This window comes from Rhinopithecus roxellana, chromosome 7, assembly GCF_007565055.1.
Source record: "Rhinopithecus roxellana isolate Shanxi Qingling chromosome 7, ASM756505v1, whole genome shotgun sequence".
In the NCBI taxonomy this organism is placed as follows: domain Eukaryota; kingdom Metazoa; phylum Chordata; class Mammalia; order Primates; family Cercopithecidae; genus Rhinopithecus; species Rhinopithecus roxellana.
The window spans coordinates 135,796,312-135,812,907 of record NC_044555.1 but is presented as its reverse complement, the minus strand read 5'-3'; the positions used below and the strand labels follow the sequence as shown (position 1 = coordinate 135,812,907).

Sequence of the window (16,596 nt, the reverse complement as noted above, 5' to 3'; positions counted from 1 at the left end):
AAGACATAGAATTAACTGAGATCCCCATCAATGGTGGACGGGATAAAGAAAACGTGGTATATATAGACCATGAAATACTATGCAGCCATTAAAAATAACAAAATCATGACCTTTGCAGTAACATGGATGGAGCTGGAGGCTATTATTCTAAGCAAATTAATGCAGGAAAGGAAAATCAAATACCACATGCTCTCACTTATAAGTAGGAGCTACACATTGAGCATATGTGGACACAAAGGAGGGAACAATAGACACTGGAAACTACTCTACCAATTAGGGTGTTGTGGGTTGAGGAAGGGCAGGCTCCATCAGGGGAAAGATGAAGAACCCCCTGAAGGCCTTAGAACCCACCGCTCAAGAACAAGTAGGGACAGACTCTAGTGTCATCCCTGGACACCCCACCCAGTGGTCATCAGATGTGGTGTCTCCTCATTTCTCGGGATCTCAGGGAAGCGAGGACCTTGTTCTCAGAGAGTGACTCAGGACAAAACAAGGACCCCCATCTGGGCAACAGACTCACTGGTCCAAGAATCTACCAAGAGTCTAGGTGACAACACTGAGGGAAGATTGAGGATAGCCTCGATGGTTCTCCTAGCAGGCAAAAAACAGATGGGAGCCCAACAGAAATCTGCCCTGCCTCTCCTGTCACCCCAGAAAGCATGAGCAGGACTAGCAGCTGAGGCCCCCTGTGTGATACCAGACTCATTGGTCTCAGGGAGAAGAAGGCCTTGGTCTGAGGGGGCTGCATTCAGGTCAACAGAGGGAGGGTCCAAGACCCTGCCAGGAGTCAGGGACTCAAAGGACACCACTCACCAAATACACAGGACCGAACCCCTCCCTGCACCTTCTGTCAGTCAGGGGAAGTGCAGGAAAAGGTGGGTGGATGGAATCCCCTCACTTGCTCTTCCAGTGTCTCCTGGAGATAGGTCCTTGGATTGAGGAAGTGGTCTCAAGTCAACCCAGGGAGAGTTTCGGAACCTGCAGGCATCAAGATGAGGACCAACCAGGATCCTCACGTTTGGACACATGGACCCCAATGTATTTTGTGTAGCTATTGCTGTTTTCTCACCCTAGGACAGGACACATGGACCCCAATGTACTTTGTGTAGCTATTGCTTTTTCCCCAGGAGGCCTTGGGCACGGGGGACCAGATATGGGTCCCTTTACGTCCTTCTCTTCCATATCAGGGTTGTGAACTCTTGATCTGAAAGTTTCTCAGGCCAGGAAAAGGGCCAGATCCGGGCCCTGCCGGGAGAAAGATGAGGGCCCTGAGTGAGCACAGAAAGGACCATCCACACAAAATAGTGGGGAGCTCACAGAGTCAGGTTCAACCTCCTTACAGCACTAGGGTGCTGGGGCTGTGCTTGCAGTCTGCAGCCTGAGTTCTCCTTCAATTTATCTTCTAGGAGCTCCAGGAACTGGACTGTGAGGTCTTGGTCTGAGGCAGTATCTGCAATCACAGAGCATAAGAGGCCCAGGCAGTACCAGCAGTCAAGCTGAGGTGGTGTTTCCCCTGTATGTATACCGGAGGCCCCTCTGGCATCAGAACAGCAGGAACCACACAGTTCCTGGCTCTGCCAGCCCTTCTGTCAGTCCTGGAACCTCTGCCTTTGCCCGGAGGCTGCACCCTGAGATGCCCTCTCAATTCCTCTTTCAGGTTCGCAGGAAACAGGCCAGCCAGGAGGTCGGGAGGCCCCAGAGGAGCACTGAAGGAGACCTGTAAGTAGGCCTTTGTTAGGGCATCCAGGGTGTGGTATCCAGCCAAGGCCTCTCACACGCTTCCTCTCTCCCCAGGCCTGTGGGTCTCAATTGCCCAGCTCCGGCCCACACTCACCTGCTGCCCTGACCTGAGTCATGCTTCTTGGGAAGACGCATCAGTCCTGCAAGGCTGAGGAAGGCCGTCAGGCCCAAGGAGATGCACCGGGGCTTATGGATGTGCAGACTCCCACAACTGAGGAGCAGAAGGCTGCATCCTCCTCCTCCACTCTGATCGTGGGAACCCTGGAGGAGGTGCCTGATTCTGGGTCACTGAGTCCTGCCCAGAGTCCTCAGGGTGCCTCCTCTTCCCAGACCGTCACCGACAACACTCTATGGAGCCAATCCAATGAGGTTTCCAGCAGCAATGAAGAGGAGGGGCCAAGCACCTCCCCAGACCCAGCTCACCTGGAGTCCCTTTTCCGGGAAGCACTTGATGAGAAAGTGGCTGAGTTAGTTCATTTCCTGCTCCGCAAATATCAAATTAAGGAGCCGGTCACAAAGGCAGAAATGCTGGAGAGTGTCATCAAAAATTACAAGAACCACTTTCCTGAGATCTTCAGCAAAGCCTCTGAGTGCATGCAGGTGATCTTTGGCATTGATGTGAAGGAAGTGGACCCTGCCGGCCACTGCTACATCCTTGTCACCTGCCTGGGGCTCTCCTATGACAGCCTGCTGGGTGATGATCAGAGCACGCCCAAGACCGGCCTCCTGATAATCGTCCTGGGCATGATCGTAATGGAGGGTAGCTGCGCCCCAGAGGAGGCAATCTGGGAAGCGTTGAGTGTGATGGGGCTGTATGATGGGAGGGAGCACAGCACCTATTGGGAGCTCAGGAAGCTGCTCACTCAAGATTGGGTGCAGGAAAACTACCTGGAGTACCGCCAGGTACCTGGCAGTGATACTGTGTGCTACGAGTTCCTGTGGGGTCCAAGGGCCCTCGCTGAAACCAACTATGTGAAAGTCCTGGAGCATGTGGCCAGAGTTAATGCAAGAGTTCGCATTTCCTACCCATCCCAATCAAACAATATCTAATTCGTGCCTTCCTTGTACCTCTTACTGTACACTGTATAGTTAAAAAATACATATGTGTACCTGGATTTGCTTGGCTTGAGAATGTAATAGAATTAAATAAGAATAAAGAAGTCCCCTTGGTCACTGGCTCATGTTTTCCTGAAACATTCATTGAGCATCTGCTATTTGCAAGACCCTGGGTTAGTATCGGAGATGCTAAAGTAAGCCAGGCCCAGCCCTAACCTTACGGTGGTTGAGTCTAGGATCTGCATTCATATAACTAAGCTGGCCAAGTGTCCCCTAAGATCTAAAAAAAATATAAGAGAGAGGTGGGGGTGGGGGGTAACAGGTGAGAGTGGTGGAGTGTATATGCCCTGAGCCAAGGCCTTCTGGGCTTTGGGAAACTGCAGTAGCTTTTGGGTGAGCTGATTCTAGTGAAATGGGTGGGGGCAGAGCCAGATTCTCAGAGGACAAGAGAAAAGTTTGGAAGGGAAAATTGCCCCGTAGTTCCTTTTGGATGGTGGATGAAACAGAGAGGCATCTCCTCCTGGGGCAGGAATGGGAGGTGTCCTACACTCTGTCTCAGTGTGGTTGAACACAGCACACGAGGTTGGTGATGGATACCCATCCTATGCAAGGGTTTCCTGAGAGATAAGCAAGAATCTTCCGGGATGTGAGGCCCAGATGCCACTGGCCAGGTGCTCTTCTGCCTGGCTGGGAGAGCCAGAGCTGACTCCTTTAAAAAAGCATTCTAATTAGCTTATCTCAAGTGTCATTTGGCCAACTGTAAGAAAGAAAAAGATTTTCCATGGTGACAAAATGAATGAAAAGTAGGTGCTTTCTGTTGAGGACCTACTGTGAAAGATGTTATGGGAGAGTCTACGAGTGCTCATCCACATCTTGGCTCCTCTGCCAAAGGCACAAGGGAGAAGTACTCTCCCAGCCAGCATGTCTGTCTGGGCCCAACACTTTCCCGAGTTATAACACCCTTTCCCTGGTCTCCAACACGTGCCCTCTATTCCAACTCAGAGGCCGAGCCTGGTGCTTGTGCTTCCTTGCTGCCTCTGGAGGCTGCATGGAATTCCCTGCTTTCCCCAGAAAATGGAGCATCCCTGTCCCCTGCAGAACTCCCCTAGCTTTCCCACGGCTCACCTTCTGTCTTGTCCCACAGCCACAGCCACCTGGTCCTCCCTCCCTAGGAGTTCTATACACATTCTTTGTCTTCCCAATGGGCTGTGAATAGACTATACTTTGCCCATAATCTCCTGACTCTTGGGAAACATCCCTGAAGGTGGAGAGTAGGTTCATAAGCCACTCACATATTCGTGGTAGGATTTCAATAAGTTTCTTTTCTGAAGCTGGGGACCGAATTGGCAAACAAATGGATAGTGCTCAGAAACTCCATTCCTTCATAAGAGGTAGAAGAGGAGCAGCCATCCTCTAAAGCTGAATTCTTACAAACACTGGGCTCCTCCTGGGGCATGAGAGATGGCATTGCAAAGGGAAGTGCAGTCAATGCTATGGAGTAAAGAAGGTGAAATCTCCCTGCTAACTTTTGCAGGATCTTCTTCCATTTGATGGGTTAATGCATTTGAATGCATCTGATGCATGGTAGACATGGCAAATTCAGATAATTTCAAGGCAAAACTGGTCTTCTCAGAACTGTCTATAAGAAATGAAGAGTGTAGTTATCATGACAAATTAGAGTTTGTATGTAGTTTCCTCTACTTCTGGCTGCATTCATAGCTGTTGTTTCTCCACAGCTATATTTTCAAATTTCTCAGACTGACATGGGTCATTTTAGCTAGTCTGATCTATTGAAAAAAAATAAATAAATCTTGGTTTCGTCAACCCCTTTTACTGTTTCCAGAAGTTTCTGAAGTTTCAATTTCATTAATTTTTCTCTTCATGTCTATATCACCCCCATATTTTTGTTTTCCTCAGGTTTAATTTACTTTTGTTTTCCTAATTATTTAACATCAATGATTAGATGTTTTATTTGAGCCCTTTGTTACTTTCTTACATAAGCACTTAAGGACATAAAAAATCCCCTAGGGACTATGGTAGCTGATTTCCACATATTTTAAAACATCATATTACCATTTTTATTCATCAGAATATGTTTTCTAATTTTCCTTAAGGATTTTTTAAACAAAGAAGAGTGAAAATGTGTTGTTTATTTAAAATTACTTAGAGACTTTACAAATACGTCCTTTGTTATATTTTTATTTTATTTTATTCTGGATTTTAAAAATTTATACTTTGTAGCATTTCAATTATTAAATTGAAATGTATACTTTCATCATATTAAAAGGTATACTTTGTACAACTTCAATTATTTTAAAGTTGTTAAGGGTTTTTTTTTTTTTTTTTTTTTGGTCTATCTTTGTAAAAATTCCACATACACTAGAAAAGAATGTTTATTCTGCTGTTCTTCTGTGGCATGTTCAGTAAAAGCCAGTCAGCTCAACTTGGTCCTTTGTGTTGTTCGGGTTGGTCTATAATCCTGCAGAGTTTCTGTCTACTTCAACCGTGTACTCAGACAGGAGTTTTGTAATCTCCAAATGCAAGTGTAGATTTGACTATTTATTCTCTCAATTCTATCAGATGTTTCTTGTATTTCGAAACAATGCTTTTAGGTGAAGCAACAGGATTATGATGTCTTGTTTGTTAATCGACTCTTTGTCATTGCATAATGTCCCTATTTATCCAGGGTAATTTTCCTTCCTGTAAAGTTTTTTAAAGTTTACTTTCCTTTTTTCCAGCTTTCTTTTTTAATTTTCAATTTCATTATTTAAATGAACAAACAGTATTTTTTTTTTCTTTTTCTGTCCAGTTCTGTGTGTGTAGCTCATGTGTAGATTCATGGAACCACCACCACAATCTTCATACAAACAATTCCGTCACCCTCCTCTCCAGAAGAAACCCCTTTTACTTGCTATACATTTATAGTTATAACCACATGTCTACAACTAAGAGTGGGAACCACTCACCTCTACTCAGCATTTCAGTTTTCTCTTTCAAGAATGTCACATGAAAAGAAAAAATAGAATACGTACCTGGTTGAGGCTGGCTCTTTCCACACTGCAAGACACCTTTGAGTTTGATAGACCTTGCTGTGCATACTAATAGTTCACTCCTTTTTATTGCAGAGTAGTTATTTCATAGTATGGATGCACAAAATCTTCATTATCCATTTATTCACAAAAATACATTTGTATAATTTTCGGGTTTTCTCAAATATGACTAGACCTGCTATAAACACCCACGTAGTAATGTGTTTAAAAAATTTCTTAGTTATTTTCAAATATATGTTACTGTAGCTCATTATGCCTTAATATGCATTTCTCTAATAGCTGTGATGCAGAATAATTTGTCATGTGCTTCTTTGTCATGCATGTGTCCACATTGGACAATGCCTTTAACATACTAGGCATTGAAGCAACACACCTCAAAATAATATAGACATCTAAGTACAAACCTACAGCCAACATCATATGGAATGGACAAAATCTGGAAGTGATCTCCATGAGAACTGGAACAAGACAAGGATGCACATTTTCACCATTCCTATTCAACATATTATGGAAGTCCTAGCCAGAGCAATCAGGCAAGACAAAGACATAAAAGGCATCCAAATAGGAAGAGATGAAGTCAGATTATCTCTCCTTAAAGATGATATGATTTTACACCAAGAAAGCCCCCATAATCTCTGCCCAGAAGTTCCTAGATCTGATAAATAACTTCAGCAAAGTTTCAAGATACGAAATCAATGTACAAAAATCAGCAACAATTCTATACACCAACAACATCCAAGTGGAGAACCAAATCAAAAACATAATCACATTCATAATAGTCACAAAAGTCTAAAATGCCTAGCAATGCAGCAAATCAGAGATGTGAAACACCTTACAATGGCAGTTACAAATACTGCTGAAAAAAAATCGGAGATGACACAGACAAATGGGAAAACGTTACATGATCATGCATAGGAAGAATCAATATTATTTAAATGCCCATAATGCCTAAAGCAATTTACCGATTTAATGCTATTCCTAACAAACTACCAATAACATTTTTCACAGATTAGAAAAAAAACTATTCTAAATTCCAAATGGAACCAGAAACGAACCTGAACAGCCAAAAGCAATCATAAGCAAACAGAATGTAGCCAGAGGCATCACAGGACCGGACTCTAAACTATACTATAATGCTACAGTGACCAAACCATGACACTGTTCTCTAACACAGGTCATAAGCAAAAACAGCATAGACAGAGGCATCACAGGACCTGACTCTATACTGTAATGCTACAGTAACTAAAATGTGATACTGTTCTCTAACACAGGTCATAAGCAAAAAGAGCATAGCCAGAGGCATCACAGAGAGACATCACAGGATCTGATTCTATACTATAATGCCACAGTAACCAAAACATGATACTCTTCCCTAACACAGGTCATAAGCAAAAAGACTATAGCCAGAGGTATCACAGGCCCTGAGTCTGTACTATACTCTAATGCTACAGTAACCAAAACATGATACTATTCTCAAACACAGGTCATAAGCAAAAAGAGTATAGCCAGAGGCATCACAGGACCTGACTCTAAACCATGCTATAATGCTATGGTAACCAAAACATGATATTCTTCTCTAACCTAGAAATAAAGACACACAGCTATAACCATCTGATCTTCAACAAGATTGACAAAAACGAGCAATGAGGAAATGACTTCCTATCAATAAATGATGCTGGCATAACTTGCTAGCCATATGCAGAAAATTGATACTGAACCCCTTCCAGTTTCAACTCAAGATGAATTCATCTTTAATCCATCAACTCAAGATGAATTGAAGACATAAATTAAATCCTAAAACCATAAAAATCCTACAAGAAAACCTAGGAGATACCATTCTGGACGTAGGCCTTGGCAAAGATTTCATGATGAAGACTCCAAAAGCAATTTCAAAAAACCCGCAAATTGATAATAAGACCTGATTAAACTAAAGGACTTCTTCATGTGAAAAGAAACTATCAACAGAGTAAATAGAAAAGCTACAGAATGGAGAAAAGATTTGCAAACTATGCATCTGACAAAGATCTAATATCCAGAATCTATAAGGAACTATAAAAAATTAACAAGAAAAGAACAAACAACCCCATTAAAAAATGGGCCAAAGACATGAGCAGACACTTCCCAAAAGATGACATATACACAGCCAACAAGCATGTGAAAAAGTGTCCAACATCACTAATATAGAACGGCAAATTAAAATTACAGTGGGATACCATCTCACAACAGTCAGAATGGCTACTAATAAACAGTCAAAAAATAAAAACTGATGCTGCTGAGGTCGTGAGGAAATTGATACTCTCCTGGTGGGAATGTACATTTCTTCAGCTATTGTGAAAAGTAGTTTGTAAATTTCTCCAGGAAATTAAATCAGAACTACCAATCGACCCAGCAATCCCATTACTGGATATGTACCAGAGGGAATACAAATTATTCTACCAAAAAGACACATGCACACATATGTTCATCGCAGCACTATTCACAGTAGCAAAGACATAGAATTAACTGAGATGCCCATCAATGGTGGACTGGATAAACAAAATGTGGTATATATAGACCATGAAATACTATGCAGTCATTAAAAATAACAAAATCATGAACCTTGCAGCAACATGGATGGAGTTGGAGGCTATTATTCTAAGCAAATTAATGCAGGAGCAGAAAACCAAATACCACATATTCTCACTTATAAGTAGGAGCTACACTGGAAACTACTCTACCAATGTGGGAGAGTGGAGCTAGGGGTAGGGTGACAATTTGAAAACCACCTATCTGACACTATGATGATTACCTGAGTGATAAGTCATCAGTACACCAAACCTCTGTGACACGCAATATAGCCTTGCAACAAACCTGCACATGTACCCCCTGAACCAAAAATAAAAGTTGGAAGAACCAAAGAACCAAAACCTAATTAAAATTTTTTAAATAAATAAATGCAGTAAAGACTGTAAAGCCAGAAAAAAATTTCCAAATCATTTCCCACAGTTTTTGTACTATCTCATAATTCCCACTGGCAACATACCAGATTTTAAGTTGGTCTTCATCCTTGCTAGCACTTAGTAATATCTCTTTTTGAAAAAATTTCAGTCATTTTCAACTATGTGTTATGCTATCTCTTTATGGTTTAATCCTCATTTCTCTAACAGATATGATGAATGATAATTTTTCATGTCTTTATTTGTCACGCGTATGTCCACTTAGGGGAAGTGTCTATTGATATATTTTGCCCATTTACAAAATTTAGTTATTTGTGATAAGTGAACTCATGTCAGGTGATTGTTTTGAACCAAGGTCTGTGTCTGGGCTCTAGCAGAACAGACGAATAAAGAATGGAGACTCTGGCACTAATCGCCACTTAATCAAAGCGAATGGTGGCTCATCGTGTACTCTCTTGTTCCCTGGACTGTCTCCTCTGCTGCTCTCCTTTTGCTCTACCATGCCCTGCTCTGAAAAGACACCTGCCATTTCTCCCCCAGCAAGCAGGCCTGCTCTGCTGAGGAGGGCAGCATGCAGCTGTGCTTTGCCTGCTCTCCAAGCATCCACGGCCCTGAACCAGGGGTCTTGGCTGACCGCGGACTATAACCTGTATAGTGCCTACGATTGTACAATACCATCTACGGAGTAAGCTCTTGTGAACAATGCTCTTCCTGCTGGCTGTAATGGATGAGTGGCTCAGTGGTCTGGCCTGGCTGCAAAGCACTTTATAGATACAGGAGTGGGTGTCACAGACAAAGATTATAGAGGAAATGGTGGTGCTGTAGTGCTTAATTTTGGTAAAGAAAGGTTTGAAGTCAAAAAAGTGATCAAATTGCACAAGTTTTTTGCAAACAGATTTTTTATCTGTAAATAGAAGTTCAAGCTCTGGATGAAATGGAAAGGCCTTCAGAAGGTTTAGGTTCCACTGGAAAGAATGAAAATCTCTGCCAAAAGTAGAAAATGAGAAATCATAACTTTTTCTGAAAAATGAAGAGCTTTGCTTAAAGTGATTTGTTGGTTGGTATTTCTGTAAACTTAATAGCTTTAACCTTCTAAAAATACTGCATTTTCATATGATCAAGGAATGAGTACACCTGTATAGATCACATAAAATACCTTCTTATGTTTTTTTCCAATAAGCAGTCATCCTAATAGGTATGTATCTCACTTTTATTTAATTCACAATTTCCTATTGAAGAATGATCTTGATTATCTTGTCTTATGATTGTTTTCCATTTGCACGTTTTTTGTCAATGTTTCCATTTAGAGATTTTGCCTGTGAACTTTAAAAAGCATTTGGGGCTAGGCATGGTGGCTCACGCCTGTAATCCCAGCACTTTGGGAGGCTGGAGCGGGCGGATCATCTGAGGTCGGGAGTTCAAGACCAGCCAGACCAACATGGAGAACCCCTGACTCTACGAAAAATACAAAATTAGGTGGGCATGGTGGCGCATGCCTGTAATAACAGCTGCTCAGGAAGGCTGAGGCAGGAGAATCGCTTGAACCAGGGAGGTGGAGGTTGTGGTGAGCCATGATTGTGCCACAGCACTGTAGCCTGGGCAATAAGAGTGTAACTTGGACTCAAAAAAAAAAAAGCATCTGGGCTTCCATTTTTTGATAAAGTATTTTAGTGCTTTTTTGTCTTTAAGTAAATTAAATACAGAAAATTAAATTATATAAATTATATATAAGTATACAAAATACATAACATAAAATTATATACATATAAGAGATCTCATGAGCTCTTTTGAAATTAGAAAAAATCTAATTTTACAAACTTCAAAATTATTTAAGGTCCCTTATGCAGCAGAGAATAGCAAGAAGAAAGAGACAGGCTGAAATAAATGGAGAAAACAGAATTCAGTTGACTGAGCAGGGTAAAAAATATCCCTTTGTGTTAAAAAAATAATATCCTAGAAGAGAAAGAAAGCATAAAGTCCTGATATATATATGTATATATATGCTTCCTTTATACACATATATATGTATGTGTATGTGTATATTTATGTATGTTTACCTTTTATTATTATACTTTAAGTTATAGGGTACATGTGCACAACGTGCAGGTTTGCTACATATGCATACATGTGCCATGTTGGTGTGCTGCACCCATTAACTAGTCATTTACATTAGGAATATCTCCTAATGCTATCGCTCCCCCATCCCCCCGACCCACGACAGGCCCCAGTGTGTGATGTTCCCCACCCTATGTCCAAGCATTTTCATTGTTCAATTCCCAACTATGAGTGAGAACATGCAGTGTTTGGTTTTCTGTCCTTGTGATAGTTTGCTCAGAATGATGGTTTCCAGCTTCATCCATGTCCCTACAAAAGGACATGACTCATCCTTTTTTGTGGCTGCATAGTATTCCATGGTGTACATGTGCTACATTTTCTTAATCAAGTCTATTGTTGATGAACATTTGGGTTGGATCCAAGTCTTTGCTATTGTGAATAGTGCCACAATAAACATATGTGTGTATGTGTCTTTATAGCAGCATGATTTATAATCCTTTGGGTATATACCCAGAAATAGGACGGCTGGGTCAAATGGTATTTCCAGTTCTAGACCCTTGAGGAATGGCCACACTGTCTTCCACAATGGTTGAACTAGTTTACAGTCCCACCAACAGTGTGAAAGTGTTCCTATTTCTCCAATTCTCTCCAGCGCCTGTTGTTTCCTGACTTTTTAATGATCACCATTCTAACTGGTGTGAGATGGTATCTCATTGTGGTTTTGATTTGCATTTCTCTGATGGCCAGTGATGACAAGCATTTTTTCATGTGTCTGTTGGCTGCATAAATGTCTTCTTTTGAGACGTGTCTGTTCATATTCTTCACCCACTTTTTGAAGGGGTTGTTTGATTTTTTCATGTAAATGTGTTATGTTCTTTGTAGATTCTGGATATTAGCCCTTTGTCAGATGGGTAGATTGCAAAAACTCTCTTCCATTCTATAGGTTGCCTGCTCACTCTGATGGTAGTGTTTTTTGCTGCGCAGAAGCTCTTTAGTTTAATTAGATCCCATTTGTCAATTTTGGCTTTTGTTGCCATTGCTTTTGGTGTTTTAGTCATGAAGTCCTTGCCCAGGCCTATGTCCTGAATGGTATTGCCTAGGTTTTCTTCTAGGGTTTTTATGGTTTTAGATCTAACATTTAAGTCTTTAATCCTTCTTGAATTCATTTTTGTATAAGGTGTAAGGAAGGGATCCAGTTTCAGCTTTCTACTTATGGCTAGCCAGTTTTCCCAACATCATTTATTAAGTAGGGAATCCTTTCCCCATTTCTTGTTTTTGTCAGGTTTGTCAAAGACTGGATGGTTGTAGATGTGTGGTATTATTTCTGAGGGCTCTGTTCTGTTCCATGGGTCTATATCTCTGTTTTGGTACCAGTACCATGCTGTTTTGGTTACTGTAGCTTTGTAGTATAGTTTGAAGTCAAGTAGCGTGATGCCTCCAGCTTTGTTCTTTTGGCTTAGGATCGTCTTGGCAATGCGGGCTCTTTTTTGGTTCCATATGAACTTTAAAGTAGTTTTTTTCAATTCTGTGAAGAAAGTCATTGGTAGATTGATCGGGATGGCATTGAGTCTATAAATTACCTTGGGCAGTATGGCCATTTTCACAATATTGATTCTTCCTATCCATGAGCATGGTGTGTTCTTCCATTTGTTTGTGTCCTCTTTTATTTCGTTGAGCAATGGTTTGCAGTTCTCCTTGAAGAGGTACTTCACGTCCCTTGTAAGTTGGATTCCTACGTATTTTATTCTCTTTGAAGAAATTGTGAATGAGAGTTCACTCATGATTTGGCTCTCTGTTTGTCTGTTATTGATGTACAGGAATCCTTGTGATTTTTGCACATTGATTTTGTATCCTGAGACTTTGCTGAAGTTGCTTATCAGCTTAAGGAGATTTGGGGCTGAGATGACGGGGTTTTCTAAATATAGAATCATGTCATCTGCAAACAGAGACAATTTGACTTCCTCTTTTCCTAATTGAATACCCTCTATTCCTTTCTCCTGCCTGATTACCCTGGCCAGAACTTCCAAAAATATGTTGAATAGGAGTGGTGAGAGAGGGCATCCCTGTCTTGTGCCAGTTTTCAAAGGGAATGCTTCCAGTTTTTGCCCATTCAGTATGATATTGGCTGTGGGTTTGTCATAAACAGCTGTCATTATTTTGAGATACGTTCCATCAATACCGAATTTATTGAGGGTTTTTAGCATGAAAGGCTGTTGAATTTTGTCAAAGGCCTTTTCTATATCTATTGAGATAATCATGTGGTTTTTGTCTTTGGTTCTGTTTATATGGTGGATCACGTTTATTGATTTGCATATGTTGAACCAGCCTTGCATCCCAGGGATGAAGCCCACTTGATCATGGTGGATAAGCTTTTTGATGTGCTGCTGGATTCTGTTTGCCAGTATTTTATTGAGGATTTTTGCATCGATGTTCATCAGGGATATTGGTCTAAAATTCTCTTTTTTTGTTGTTTCTGCCAGGCTTTGGTATCAAGATGATGCTAGCCTCATAAAATGAGTTAGGGAGGATTCCCTCTTTTTCTATTGATTGGAATAATTTCAGAAGGAATGGTACCAGTTCCTCTTTGTACCTCCGGTAGAATTTGACTGTGAATATTTGTGGTCCTTGGCTTTTTCTGGTTGGTAGGTTATTAATTATTGCCTGAATTTCAGAGCCTGTTATTGGTCTATTCAGGGATTCAACTTATTCCTGGTTTAGTCTTGGGAGGGTGTATGTGTCCAGGAGTTTATCCATTTCTTCTATATTTTCAAGTTTATTTGTGTAGAGGTGTTTATAGTATTCTCTGATGGTAGTTTGTATTTCTGTGGGATCGGTGGTAATATCCCCTTTATCATTTTTTATTGCAGCTATTTGATTCTTTTCTCTTTTCTTCTTTATTAGTCTTGCTAGTGGTCTATCACTTTTGTTGATCTTTTCAAAAAACCAGCTCCCGGATTGATTGATTTTTTGAAGGGATTTTTGTGTCTCTATCTCCTTCAGTTCTGCTCTGATCTTAGTTATTTCTTGCCTTCTGCTAGCTTTTGAAAGTGTTTGCTATTGCTTCTCTAGTTGTTTTAATTGTGATGGGTATCAATTTTAGATCTTTCCTGCTTTCTCTTGTGGGCATTTAGTGCTGTAAATTTCCCTCTACACACTGCTTTAAATGTGTCCCAGAGATTCTAGTATGTTGTGTCTTTGTTCTCATTAGTTTCAAAGAACATCTTTATTTCTGCCTTCACTTAGTTATGTACCAAGTAGTCATTTAGGAGCAGGTTGTTCAGTTTCCATGTATTTGAGCGCTTTTGATTGAGTTTCTCAGTCCTGAGTGCTAGTTTGATTGCACTGTGGTCTGAGAGACAGTCTGTTATAATTTCTGTTCTTTTACGTTTGCTGAGGAATGCTTTACTTCCAACTATGTGGTCAATTTTGGAATAAGTGTGATGTGGTGCTGAGAAGAATGTATATTTTGTTGATTTGGGGTGGAGAGTTCTGTAGATGTCTATTAGGTCCGCTTGGTGAAGAGCTGAGTTCAATTCCTGGATATCCTTGTTAACTTTCTGTCTTGTTGATCTGTCTAATGTTGACAGTGGGGTATTAAGGTCTCCCATTATTATTGTGTGGGAGTCTAAGTCTCTTTGTAAGTCTGTAAGGACTTTCTTTGTGAATCTGGGTGCTCCCGTATTGAGTGCATATATATTTAGGATAGTTAGCTCTTCTTGTTGAATTGATCCCTTTACCATTATGTAATGGCCTTCTTTGTCTCTTTTGATCTCTGTTGGATTAAAGTCTGTTTTATCAGAGACTAGGATTGCAACCCCTGCTTTTTTTTTTTTATTTTCCATTTGCTTGGTAAATCTTCCTCCATCCCTTTATTTTGAGCCTATGTGTGTCTCTGCACATGAGATGGGTCTCCTGAATACTGATGGGTCTTGACTCTTTATCCAGTTTGCCAGTCTGTGCCTTTTAATTGGCACATTTAGCCCATTTACATTTAAGGTTAATATTGTTATGTGTGAATTTGATCCTGTCATTATGTTAGCTGGTTATTTTACTCGTTAGTTGATGCAGTTTCTTCTTAGCATTGATGGTCTGCAATTTGGCATGTTTTTGCAGTGGCTGGTACCAGTGGTTCCTTTCCATGTTTAGTGCTTCCTTCAGGAGCTCTTGTAAGGCAGGCCTGGTGGTTACAAAATCTCTCCGCATTTGCTTGTCTGTAAAGGATTTTATTTCTCTTTCACTTATGAACCTTAGTATGGCTGGATATGAAATTCTGGGTTGAAAATTCTTTTCTTTAAGAATGTTGAATATTGGCCTCCACTCTCTTCTGGCTTGTCGAGTTTCTGCTGAGAGATCTGCTGTTAGTCTGATGGGCTTCCCTTTGTGGGTGACCCGACCTTTCTCTCTGGCTGCCCTTAATATTTAATATTTTTTCCTTCATTTCAACTTTGGTGAATCTGACAAGTATGTGTCTTGGGGTTGCTCTTCTTGAGAAGTATCTTCTATAGAAGTAACTTGCCTTGCTGAGAATTAAAAAGAAAATTTTATATTTGAGTGCTATTCCTTTTGCGGCACTGAAACTTTATATAGAACAATTCCGGTGCTCGCCTGTGATTACATTCCCCTCTGGGGATGTTCTCTGGTTCTCTCTTGTGAGGAGGCATGCTGCGCCCCCTTGTGGCAGCCTTAGAGGTGAGAAATCAAGACCCATCTAGTGCAAGGAGTAACCTGGGCTCTCAGGCAGGGGGAGGGGCAGGGACGGGAACTGTCCAGCAACCTAGCTTAAAGGATCTTCACATACTGTGGCGACGACTCTGTGCACAGACCAAGGAAGCAGAAGCCGAGGGAGCTGGTAAAGTATTTCCTTGGTGGTTGGGACCAAGGTAAGAAAGACGTGGCAGGGCAGGAGCGGTGAAGTACTCCTTGATCAGGGTGACTTAGAGGTTAAAAAGCGGTGAGACATCCCCATTGCGGGGAGGGGAACTGAACCTCACTCAAACCTCCAGTAGTAGAAATGGCAAGAAATTTCCAGTGGGGAAACTGAGCCTCACCCCAAAAGGTGAGAAATTCCCAGTATGGGAAATTGAACCTTGAACCTTACCCCAAAACCATCAATATGAGAAATACCCCAAGCAAGACAGGATAAAGATGTTAACAAAGATATCCCCCTGGATAGCCCGCTAGGTCTCATGCTAAAACACAGGAAGGATAATGAAAGGACTAAATATAGGAAAAAGCAACAAATGATAAAACATTGCTGTTTTATTTGAACTCAGGGACCCATCCTCAAACACTAATCTTCTGACCAAAGTTTAGGTTGAATGAGGATGTAATGTGTCAGCTTCTAATCTGATATGTTAATGATAAAAGTCCAGTGTCTCAAGAAGAACTAGGCTATGGAGGCAAGTACCTGCCCTCCTTTTTCCCTTAAAAACAAATAGGGAAGAACTCAATCTGGCACTTCAGAATGAAAAGTCAGAGGAGCCAGCTCTCATGCCTAAAAATTCCAGCACATGGGATCCTCTAGACTATCTTCCCCCATTCAGTGTCCCCAATCTTTCCCCTCAGACAGCCACTGCCACCTCAGATTCCATTCCAAATTATCCCTCTACTCATGTTATCCCTTCTTCTTAAAACACTGACTCTTGGGAATTACCATCCCATCAGCCTGTTCCCTCCCGACCTAAATACCCCTCTCTAAAAGGACTCCAGCATGAGGTAGAACGATGTAAAAAAGATATTCAGAATTTCTCATTTCCCTC

General features: G+C 41.2%; 1 protein-coding gene across 1 annotated transcript; it reads left to right on the top strand.

The window, feature by feature from the left end:
• Positions 1 to 1,655: 1,655 nt before the first annotated feature.
• LOC104655539 (melanoma-associated antigen 8-like) lies at positions 1,656 to 2,790 on the top strand. Its single transcript, XM_030933671.1, has 2 exons — positions 1,656 to 1,719; positions 1,795 to 2,790. The coding sequence occupies exon 2, from the start codon at positions 1,855 to 1,857 to the stop codon at positions 2,788 to 2,790; it is 936 nt and encodes a 311-aa protein (XP_030789531.1). The 5' UTR covers positions 1,656 to 1,719; positions 1,795 to 1,854.
• Positions 2,791 to 16,596: the final 13,806 nt, after the last annotated feature.

Coding starts and splice junctions, on each gene's coding strand:
- LOC104655539 (XM_030933671.1), top strand. CDS start 1,855: ATGCTTCTTGGGAAGACGCATCAGTCCTGCAAGGCTGAGGAAGGCCGT.